Raw genomic sequence first — 12004 nt, forward strand, 5'->3', positions numbered from 1 at the left:
CCATCACTTCTCCCCTAGAGGCATCATTGCCATCCCAAACTATTGAGAAACGACTCCAACTTCACCTCAAGAGGGCCTCGTCAAGACCACACCTGGCGCGTCATCACCATCACTTCTCCCCTAGAGGTGTCATCGCCATCCCAAACTCTGAAAAACAACTCTGACTTCGCCAAAGGCGATCATCAAACCAACCCACCCTGAATAGGCCGTGCAGAATCACATGAAGATCCACATCGGACCTCAGCCACTACAACAAGAAAGCACAGCTCTAACACCAACAGAGAGCTACGAATGAACCAAGCAGCTGTGAAGTCGAAGCTACAGTGGCAGGGCCCGGTGGCATATGCTGACGAGTAGGTGGTCCGTTCGGTGATCTTCCTCAACACGTAGTATGACTTCAGTGCACACGACACAGTATATGCCCCCCTGGAGACCGACAACAGAACAACAGTTCCACAAGCATGAGCACACTTGAATTCAGGTGAGAGTGTGACCACTCCCATTCCTGTCACGTAGAAAGAAGAAAACTCCCGTTTCGTACAGAAATTCCATGAGAAGCAAAATGGCGCCACGTCGTATTATTTGTATTCTTCGTTCTACGAATCAGCAAAACCAGATCACGACTCGGACACGATTCACATGGAGCACCTATCTCACGCTTTTTCGACGCGGTAGCCAGGCTGCCTCTCTTCCTCATCACTTATTTCCACCATGGAGATGGTGGCCTCCATCAGGCCGTAACTTTCTTCGACGTCACTGAGTTGCAGATGGTGGCAAAGTCCGGACCCTGCAACACACCCAAATATTTTCCTTGTGAAATTTGAGATTATAAAAGCAGAAATACACGACAAGTGACAACACATGGCATAGTCTTCTACAAGTTCATCTCTTTCGTCTGAATAAAAATCCATGTCAATTTCTCATACCTTCAAAGAGGCACCGCCAACAAGGAAGCCATCGATATCTTCCTTCTTTGCTAGCTCAGCACAGTTTGCTGCATTTACGGAACCTGCAATGGAAGCGTCATATCATAGGATTTAGGAGTAATGTTAACCAAACCCAAAGTATTGGGGTACTAGCTTTGCTAGGAGGCTATGAGGATATTTACGAGTCACATTGTCATACTAAATTTATGGTTCATAAGTTCATCTTCCAGTCATCAGTTTAATATGGACGTGCCAATAAGACCAAGAAAAGAAACAAACCTCCGTAGATAATTCTAACGGTAGAAGCAACATCAGCTGATACATTGGTTTTTAACCAATCACGGACAGCGGCATGAACTTCTTGAGCTTGCTCTGGAGAAGCAACCTTTCCGGTTCCAATAGCCCACACAGGCTCGTAGGCAATAACAACATTTTTCCAGTCTGTTATATTATCTGAAAGCACACATTTTGCAGATAAATCAATGCTGTTCAGGCCAATCACTAAACTACCAAAGATGACGAAATTTCACCTGCAAAAGCCTTCATCTGCTTAAAACAGACATCAAAAGTTTTCCCAGCTTCCCTCTCTTCCAACAGTTCTCCTATGCATGCCATAACCTTAAGATTTTGACTCAAGGCATATGCAGCCTTCTTCCCAATAAACTGCATTGGGCAAACTTTTTAGATCGCAATCCCAAACAAAATTACTGCATGACAGCAGCAACTATACATCTCAAATGGACAAGAAAGATCAGTAGAAATTCAGCAGCATCTGCAACTACCTGATCATCTTCACCGATAACATGTCTACGCTCAGAGTGACCAAGAATAACCCATTGGCAGCCAATGTCCACCAACTGCTCCGCACTGGAGTTTTCCAGTGAGAAAATAAAATTCAGAAATGAAAGCCCAAAAGGAACAAAAAAAATAAGAAACAACATTTTGTAACCCTCATTACTCGGTACATTCCAATAAAGCAAAAGCTTTTTTGGTCATCAGTGTGACAGAAGAATTTGCGACCTGTGTACCAGGAAAAGACAAAGTCGACAAGTTTAACTTGCAGTATCCAACCTGATCTCTCCAGTGAAAGCTCCTCCTTTTCCAATCCATGTGTTTTGAGCAGACACCTCAATACGGTCAGTTAGTGAACTCTTCACCTGGTCGATATAGATGAATGGCGGTGCTACGACAACATCTGCACCATGTCCACAGCTCCATATATTAACATATTGCTGAGTTATTGAGACAGGCAGCTAAATATCTTAAAATAAAACATAATCATGTTTACAAGATGGAACACATTAGCATCAGAAGTGAGCAGCTATAGTAATCTGAAACTCGCTATTCTTCATAACAATAGTCTAATAAATGTAGTAACCAAATTGGTGCAAGCAAACTACTTGTGTCTTCCACGATGAAAATTTACCTTTTGGTGGTAATTTGGGAACCACGGTGTAAAATTCCCAGATGATAATAAACAATCATGCATATTGCTACGGTGGAGCATGTAGTAGAAGCTAATATGCTATCTATGCCTTCCTTTTGGCCAACTTGGTAACCAACTAACAACCAGGAGAAGTGCTTCCATGACACTGATGCTCATACATGGTGTATGCTGTCATATATGCCATATGGAATTAATTTTTTTGCTGGACAAGGGGATCAAGACTGGCTGAAAAGTAAATATCAGCTTTGAGCTTCAAAAAGGATAAGCAAACAGGTTGGGCTAATATGGGGTCTAGACTTCTGGTGATAGCACTGGTAGAAGGTATACAATATATTCAGGAAAATGTCCATACTAAATGGAAACAGGCACCATTGACATGATGTATACCAATTAAACACGCATGCCTATTGCACAGGTCATAACGAAAGGAAGCTTAGGATACACGTAGAAGAAGCAAATGAGCTTACCTACATCGCTTTCGAGTGTGGCAGCATTCAAATCAGAGACAAGCTTGGTAATGGATTCCTTTGTTCCATTCTAGAGTCATGGAGAAGAAGAGAAATCAGATATTAATCCAAAAAATTCCAAGATACCTGACCGAAACATTATATGAAGCAAAATCAGAGACATAATAAGCATAGGAAGGCTCCCCCCAATCATGTACCCGCGGCCACCTGGATACATTCACATGGCAACGAACAACACCCTAGCTGCTGCAACCCCTTACAGTGATGGCTGCCCCCTGCTGAATGCCTTAACCCATGGCCTCTCTTATCTCATGATTAAAAACAACACGGTGACATAATAACTAGCAACATTCCTCTGTTACTCAAGTCTTGCATCAAATGCCCCTCAAATCTCGACGTCTTTTGGAATCTGATGAAGGTTATAAGGGACATGAAAGAAGGAAGTTGCAAAACTACGGCACGGCACGAAAAACAACTCTAATCCTAGAAGATGGCCCCAGTACGGTGTATAGCACGATGCCTGCATGAACGGATAGGGACAAACGAAATCCCCCAAGGCGACAACCACAATGCCGCCGCGAGGATTAAAAAACGTCACGCGGTACGCAAGGGGAATCTCCACCGCCACCGCCACCGCCACCGCCAGCGCCGTACTCGAGATTCCCCATCGGCGCGGCGCTGACGCGTCAAACCCGTGCGCGCAAAGCCGGTGGGGCGTGAAGGGAGCGGCGGGTACTTACGCACTTCCAGTTGCCTCCGACGAAGAACTGCAAAACGACATCAGAGGAGGGACGAATCAGGCGCGAGCAATAATAACCTTCACCGGGGAAAATATCACGGGTAGCGGGAGGAAGGGGACGGGGATTGGGCGCGCGGCGGTACCTTGCCGGATCCGGCCATGGCGACGAGGCGCTGCGCGCGGCGGCGGGAGCAGCCGAGGCGGAGCTGGTGGTTCTGGTGGTGGTGCTGCGGCGCCGGGGCGGCGGCGGCGAGGCGGGAGGAGGCGAGGGACGACGGCGCCGCCATTCTCTTGTCTCTGAATCAAATCTCTCTCTGCGTCGCGCGCTGTGATGTGGTTGGTGGCTGGGGCGAGGGAGGCTCCTCGTCTGATGATGCGCGCAGCAGCCACCACACCAACCAGGACCAGGAGGAGGGTAGGCGCACGGGAGGCCTGAGGGAAAGGGGGCAGCGAGAGCGACCCGTGCGGCCACGGTGGCTTTGTATGGCCGGCCGCCTCCGCCCAAGCCTTATCGGCCCACGGATAGGGTGCCGAGGGCCGAGGATTCCCCTACGCTCGCAACGGCTGTACCTACCAGGGCCGGGCCGGGCCGGATCGTGAGGGCGACAGGCCACCGCGCGCCCTGGCCCCTGGAGCCCACGCAAGGGATAGAAAGGAACTGCTGCTCTGTCCGTCCGTCCATCCACCTCCGATGCCTACGTGTCCGGCAATGTACGAGGTAGAGGCTCAAACTTGGGTGTCAGGGAGCCCTAAAAAAAGGGTGTCAGAGAGACGCTGGTTATGTTTTTTGTCGTGAAAGCATCCCATGAGGGTTCAAGTCTTTTGGCATTGGTGCTCGCATTTTTCTGAATTTATTTCAAACTTTTCGGTGATGTTCATTCAGTGTGAGAAGACGTCGTCGTTGACTATGGAGGCAAAAAACTTTTTGTCGGAGCTTCTGTGATCAAGCTGAAGTTTGGTTTGATTTCTGTCTTCCTAGGTCACATCCAGATACATGGTCACTGGGAATATGCTTTCTCACAATTGTTTCACGGGCAGGCTAAGATTATATCGGTCATGTGCCCTACCTGGTACTAGAGAAATAGATGGACTCACTAGGAAGAACACACGAGCACTTATACAACAATTCTGTGGGCTGTGGCTGGAGACCTCAGGAGCAAGGATGAGTCAAGATCAGCTATGATGCTACAATCAGTTCGTAAATCAGTAAGGAGGTATTGCCCCTTCGCCATCATCGTTGTTCGATGTATGGTGCAAACCCAATGAAACGGTGATAGATTCAATGGTTGTGCCGTTACGAGATGGAGTTATCTTTGCAAAACTCGAGGTTTTCACACATGTGATCTTGACTCTTGAGGATAGCTAATCTCATGGCCAAATTTGTGCTAAGTGTGCTTGCACTGATGTTTATTGAGAGTTGGCTGAACTTTGAACCTCATTTCCTGATCAGCAGTTAGATGGCTGACTGGCCCAGGAGTACATTTGCTTAATAAGGCTCTCAAAATTTGGCACAAAAAGGTACATATACAAATTTTTAGGAAGGAAATTTGCAGGCCGAGGTGGAGTGGTAGGGTAAGAATTGGGGAATCCACCATCAATGGGAGAGGACACTTACCCCATATGCTCGAGGGGCTGATGGGGTGTACTTAGCTCCCTCTATTATGAAGCACTGTCTTTGGATAGTGATCGACATCTAGCAATAATGAGGAGAAACAGTGATGCCTAACTATCATAACCAGCCTGAAAGATGGTACTTGGGGTTAGTATGCTCAAGTTATCAAGGTAATTCATGCTCGGGCACAGGAGTTTGTCTCTGCACAACTTTTTCAAGAGAAGAGAGAAAGCAACGAGCAAGCCCATGAAGGGAGGTAGCGAGTCCCACTTATGCCGTGACATCCATGCCTGCATCGAATGGAGGCCATGGATCCTCCCTCCAGGAGGGGCGAGGGGGCAATGCCAGGATGCACTGGTGCAAGGCATGTGCATGTAGATGCGTGAGGGGCAATGCCAGTGTGCACCGGTCACGAGAAGAAGGGTGCATGGGAGTTTTTTTAAACAGATGCATGAGAGTCATTACTGGAATTGGGTTACATATATGCTTAGCGCTAAACATCGTGAATAGGCAAAGGTCACAACAAATTTTGCTAACCTAACGAGTTCATGAGCAACCTTATTTACTTCCCTACTACAATGTTCAAACCTATCAAGAGGAAAATCACATGCCATATAGTAATAATGGCCATATAGTAATAATGATCGTCGAACATGGGGGCCTAGAGGATTGGATGGAGGCGTAATGGTTGAAATAGTTTTGGTTCTCTACTCTTCGTGTTTTCAGAGTTATATATAGTGGATGCCGACAAACATTTCAAAAGGCAATAAAAAAGCCATTAAATTAACTAAACAAACGGATATAAGGGGAGTAAAAGTAAAATTTGCGGATTGTCTCAGAGGAAAAGAAATTGCACGTGCCGAATCCATTAAAAAGGGCAAACTTCCTCTCCAAACAATTCACGCTAAAATTGATTATTGCTGCTATCCAATTCAAACTATCTATGGAGTATTTTTTTTAGAGAAAAGGCACAAAGGCCCGACTTCAAATTAATGAAGCCATCAACCGGCTAGGATACAATGGTGCTGAATTACAAAGGCAAAGACTTGACCAAAAACTGAAAAATACATGCCAAATTCACTACAGAGAATAAGGCAGCAAGAAAACTGCGATCAAGCAGCCGGAGAGCTTGCACAGCTAGAACGGAAGGGCCGAAGCCACCCGGCGACAGCAAAAGCCGTGAACATGAAGATCCAGACCGCGTGAAGGAAACCATCGACTCCACCGCCCGCCGCCTCGGGCCACTGCCGGAGGAGAGACCACTATCTCCCTGGCGGAGGAGAGGCCACTATCTATGGAGTATTAGGTGCAAAAAATTGGATATTCATAGAAGAGATTTTTTTTCTACAAACAATGCGTGCAACAAAAAGAAAAACTTTAGCGCACTTGCACTATCTAATCACGTACTCCCTCCATCCCAAAATACTTGTCGGAAAAATGGATAAAAATAGATGTATCTACAACTAAAATACATCTAGATACATCCATTTGTCCGACAAATATTTCCGGACGGAGGGAGTATAAGTCTTTTTAACAAGGAACTACATATGAAGCAAAATGAGTGAATTTACACTTTAAAATATGTTTATATACATTTGTATGCTATAGTTCATTTGAAACCACTAAAAAAGCTTATATTTAGGAACGGAGGCAGTACTTATGAAAAAGAACTGAAATGCACCAAAATCATATGATCCTCACAAAATATTACTACTGCTACTATACGTTCTTGTTCTTGCGTCTTGCATTATCCTCACCGAATATTACAACTAGAAAAGAAGATTTAGTTCTTAAGTCTCTCCCAAAAGTCCTTCAAGTAGCCCCGGACGGGAGACTCTGATCGCATCCGGAGGACGAGGACATCATAGCGGAGGCGGAGGCGGTCGTCGTCGACGTGCTCCTCCGCCCACTTCAGGAGCTCCTCCCTTTTGACGAAGTCGTGCACGTCGACGCTCCAGGACGACCGGTCAGGGTAGATCATCCCGTGAAAGTCGCGCGGCTCGATGAGGCGGCTGAACGCCGGCACCCCCGCGCGGTCGAGGATGCTCACCTGGCACATGGCGGTGGAGTTCTTGCCGGAGTTGTTGGTCCCGGCGAGGTGGAGGCCAGCGCCGACGCAGAGGCCGCGGGCGTGGGGGTGGTAGGCGGCCTGCCAGTCGATGCCGCCGACGCGGAACTTGCGGGACTTGATGGAGGAGCCGTCGACCATCCTGTGCACGAGCTTGTAGCCGTCGATCTGGAAGAGGTGCGTCCCGGTCACCGGCCGCGCGCGGACGGAGGAGGAGGAGAAGGAGTGCCCGGCGCGCTGGTAGGCGCCGCGCAGGGCCGGGAGAATCAGCTCGGTGGCGGCGGCTCCTGTCATGGCGATCGATGGTGGATACGATGTTGGTATGGGACGTGTATACCGTTCTTGAGTGTATTATATGCATGGGCTATGATGAGATCCGTGTTTCTCAAGATTTCCTTGTGATATTCCCGTCGACATCCTAGGAAAGAAACCCTTTCCTACGATTTTTCACACCGAAAAACCTAAACTTACGCTCGGGGCCCTCTCCCGCTAATCCCCGGATTTTCATTAATTAGTGGTCCCTCCCTTCCTCCCTAATGTCCAATCATGGTTATTTTACGTCCCTACTATTAGTGGTTTGTTTGGATACAGAGAATTAGCGATGAGTTTTCTGTAAACGGGGTTTTACAGCAAAACAAAACTTTGTTTGGGCTAGGACGATGCCTATTTCCCTAGCGTGAGTTGGTGACCTTCCAAAGCTAGCAAAAAGGCAATGCTTCAGTCAACGATGGTGTTGCCCAGGTACCGGCGGCAGAGTGGGCTGATCGTCTGCATCAGCGACGGAACAGCTCCATTGCCCACATGTCCAGCGCGGCGGAAGCGTCATCCACAGCGTCAAGTCGATGCACCACAGCCACGGCCCATCCCGGCGAGGAGGCAGCTCCTCGAAGCGAAGGCACGTCAACGGCCTCTCAAGGCGCCGCGGCGGCTCGCTGGTCCGGCGAGCCTTTATTTCGGATGCCAATGGAAGCAGCCGCATCTATGACTATGCAGGGGCGGAGCTACAGTGTTGGGCCAAACCATGTTATATACTAGTTACAGCCCATAAAAGAAAAGAAAGGTTGCAGTGAAAAAGCAAACTGACCCAGTCCAGTCCGGCCCAGCAGCCTCACCTGGCCCAATATAGCACGCACGCCGCCAGGCTCGGTGGCCACTGCCGTCTCTGCCGATCGATCTGGATTCCAGCGCCTCAGAAAAAACAGATCGATCTCCAGGTTGCGGAGCTCGCTCCCGTCGCGAGTCGCCTCCGGCCCCACCGTTTCGCCTGAAACCACCGCCGCCGTGGACTCCTCTCCTCTATCAGAATTTACGATTTGATCTGCAGATTAGATTCGTATAAGTGGCACTAAAGCCAATTTCTTCATCTAATTCGTATTCTCCTATTATCTAAATTCATCTTGTCCTTGTTTGACGTGTTGAATTTTTTTCTTATAATTGCTTGAAGGCCTCGGTGGGTAAATCACATTGGTGATGATTTTTCATGAACTAGTGCATCATCTGCTTCTTAGGGCAAAGATTTCTATATTCAACTTCACGTAAGGATGATAGGTTATTACTTTTTGAAGATGAAAGATCGCAGATGTCAAGAAAAATAGAGAGGTAACTACTTTTGTAATCAGGGCTTATTTTGTTATGGTATACGTTGACAGCTATGATTTCTTATTTATACCAGGATAGCAAAAAAACGTTATAGGCATATTGCTTAATACGAACCACACACTTAATAGCCACATATATATTGGCACTTTGTTTTTTAGGGAATACATTAGTGCAGCCCCATGTCTACCCGCAGCCATAGCCACTCGCACGGTGGAGATGGCGGCCAATTCCGGCAACGCGTGGCTTGACGGCACAACTGAGCATCAACGGCGGTGGAGGCACAACGGAACGACAAGGCCTTCCTCTCGTGTTCTTCGTTACCTCCCCACGCCGACGATCTTCCCATGCCTCCGACTCCTATTCCTCATGGTCATTCCCTCCTATCGCCCCCTCTGCTTCTCCACAGTGAAGATTACATAATCACGTTTTCAGAAAAACGAGTATTAGTCGTTTTTGACAAAACTCACTTTCTTGGCTTTGTGGAAACTGAAATGTACTTATCCACGTTTTTGTTGGGGGCACCCAAATATGGTTTTTGTTTGTTACATGGTTATTTGGGTTGACGCAAAACCTGTTCTGGTAAAACATCTTATCCAAACAGGGTATTAAAGCAGAATCAGATGTAGTTTTTGTTCGACCTTCCCCTCCTATTGCTAGCTATCGATACGTCCTCCCACCGTTTCAGCTACCCTCCGAAAACTATAGGCAAGTAAACGAGGGAACCAAACGGTTCAATCAACCTCTTCCTCCCCACCTCGTACAGTCTACACACAACAGGGCTGAAAATGCAAAAAAAAAGAGTTCAAAACCCACTAACGCACGCACGTCCCAATAGATGGACCTTGACAGTTCTTTCCAATCGCCAAACCCTGTGACTGGATTAACTACCGTGCATGGGAGGTCTCATGCACGGTCCAACCATTGATTGCTACGCCGTGATTTGTGCCAGACAGTGCAACCATTGATTGCGAGGCTTCCAACGAAAATCAGAAGGGGACTGATCAAGATCCATGATTGCTGCACGGTTAGTCTCTTCATCAGGTGGCAAAAAATGTCTCTTCATCTCTTGATCTTTAGGCCCTGTTTGGTTCATAAGTCCTAGGACTTTTTCTAGTTCCAACTAAAAAGTCCCTAGTCCCTAAAAAGTCCCTCCCTGTTTGTTTCCAGAGACTAAAAAGTCCCTAGTCCCTTCCTAGAGGTTATTAAACGACCATGTTGCCCCTAGTATATAGAAAAATAACAATCAAACAACATCATGGAGTGGCGGACCAATGAATGCATGGAGGGGCATTGTTGGAAAAGTCCCAAAAAAGACTCCTTGAGAGTCTTCTTCATTTAGTCACAAATGCCTAGTTTAGTCCCTAAAAAGTCCCTCCCGTTTGGTAAAAAAGTCTCTAGGAGGGACTTTTTCTAGTCCCTACACAAAAAAGTCCCTGGAAACAAACACCCCCTTAATCTGTTCAAATTTGTGTGGTTGTGCCATAAAAAATCTACAAACATCAAAAATCAATTACAGAATATTGGCTTTCCTTATTCAATTATACTCGTGTATAGACATGAAGATGGAGAGAACAATGGAGTCCAACTTTCCAAGCCTAGAGGTCCCAATCGATTATTCCTCTTAACCATTAATGGGATTAGGAGAAGCACCAACATCATGATCTTTTGTTGGTCAATATGATTGATAACTAAATGATCCACATGAAAATTAGAGTTGGAATCCATTCTGACATGGTACCGTCTGCCAAATTATTTATGCAATATAACTAATTTACATACTATTCTTTTTATCAAAGATGGGCGTTCTGATAATAATTTTGTAGTGTTTAGTTGTCTACACTAGAAAATACAAGGCCATGCTTATGATATTTTGCATACTTTAAACTTCTTATGGCAAGCACGGAATTTTGCAGAAAGCACGGATCGCTCGATTTGTTGCATTTGATCACTTTCTGGCAAGTAGGGCCCGATTGTAAGGAGCTAATGTGGTAAAGAAATTGCATACACACCCTTGTATCAAAAAAGAAAAAGCAACCAACCCCTCCCCCCTCGGGTGGAAAACTACCTCCTCCCGCCTGGCCGTACTTGCCGGCGCAGGTCCTCATCATGAGCGTCGGCACCTGTTGCGCGCACCCATCGATAACCGGCTCTGGTGTGCCCAAGGCGGCCCAGGTGGTGTTAGCGAGCATGGACGCGGTGGCGGAGGCGTTGGGGGCCACCGCGGAGACGGCGATGACGCAGAGGCCGTGGAGGTCCGCGGTGGAGCTCGCGGGTCCGCGACGAGGGCATCCGTGCGGAGGTTGTAGTAGATGGTGGCATTGCAGCTGGACTGCATCAGGGCGCACACCCCGGTCCCGGTGGCACGACCTCCCTCCTCCCGCCAGCACGCACCCCGACAAAGAGAAGGACCACCTGATGGCTCCGGTGAGGCGGCCGCCCCTCTCCCGCATGAGCACACGCCCAGGCGAGGCATCCTCCCTCCTTCCGCACGAGCATCGCCTCGCTTCCGGCGAGGCGACGTCCCTCCTCCCCCGTGAGCACCCACACTTCTAACGACAAGACAAGCCACATGGGGCACTCACACACGTGCGGTTACATGGGCCACTGCCACTGCACAACAGTGCACTTGTCTCAGTTATCTGAACCTGAAGGATTTACAAAAGAGTGGCTAGGTGAAGGGGAAAGGGATGAGCGGTGAGGAGAAAGTGAGACTGAGAGTGTTCACGGCTATATAATTGTTTTTTTTATCACGCGGCTCTATAATTTTTCTTTTTATATATTGGCATATAGTATGTCATCGAGGTATTTAGACTGTCTGTCAGGGCTATCAAATTTCTTATATGTCTATCTTTTTAATCATTTTATTTTGCATGTTGCATATGAATATATGATACTTTTTTGTGGAAAAAAATATATGATACTATATTTAAATCATATTTGTATGTATATTTCACTTTTGCGGAATGTGTCAGTGATGGTTACAGATATTGTTGACCATCAAAAAGAATCTAACAACAAGCCCCCAAGGATGATGTCGTTGGAAGAGACCAAAAACTCAGCAAGTTCTATACAGCCTACGGATGCGCAGATAGAAATAGCCGGTTCACGTCATACCAAACCAAGAAGAGCAAATACAAGTATTGCAC

The 12004-nt window shown here is 47.2% G+C and overlaps 1 protein-coding gene across 1 annotated transcript; it reads right to left on the reverse strand.

Annotated features, from left to right (window-relative positions):
* Positions 1 to 451: 451 nt before the first annotated feature.
* On the reverse strand, positions 452 to 4028 carry LOC123112845 (triosephosphate isomerase, chloroplastic). The gene is made up of 9 exons (XM_044533946.1): positions 3723 to 4028; positions 3581 to 3607; positions 2841 to 2910; positions 1998 to 2121; positions 1709 to 1793; positions 1457 to 1589; positions 1206 to 1379; positions 927 to 1009; positions 452 to 787 (listed from the first exon to the last, which is right to left on the reverse strand). Exons 1-9 carry the CDS (start codon positions 3864 to 3866, stop codon positions 731 to 733), a joined length of 897 nt encoding a protein of 298 aa, XP_044389881.1. The 5' UTR covers positions 3867 to 4028; the 3' UTR covers positions 452 to 730.
* Between the last annotated feature and the right edge of the window lie 7976 nt (positions 4029 to 12004).

Source organism: Triticum aestivum, chromosome 5B (genome assembly GCF_018294505.1).
Source record: "Triticum aestivum cultivar Chinese Spring chromosome 5B, IWGSC CS RefSeq v2.1, whole genome shotgun sequence".
Classification (NCBI taxonomy): domain Eukaryota; kingdom Viridiplantae; phylum Streptophyta; class Magnoliopsida; order Poales; family Poaceae; genus Triticum; species Triticum aestivum.

Excerpts from the sequence above, each read along its gene's own strand:
- LOC123112845 (XM_044533946.1), bottom strand. The coding sequence starts at position 3,866 with ATGGCGGCGCCGTCGTCCCTCGCCTCCTCCCGCCTCGCCGCCGCCGCC. Across the intron at positions 1,794-1,997 it reads GCTTTCACTGGAGAGATCAG|TGCGGAGCAGTTGGTGGACA; the intron begins GTTGGATACTGC and ends GGAAAACTCCAG. Across the intron at positions 1,380-1,456 it reads GCAGATGAAGGCTTTTGCAG|ATAATATAACAGACTGGAAA; the intron begins GTGAAATTTCGT and ends GTGTGCTTTCAG.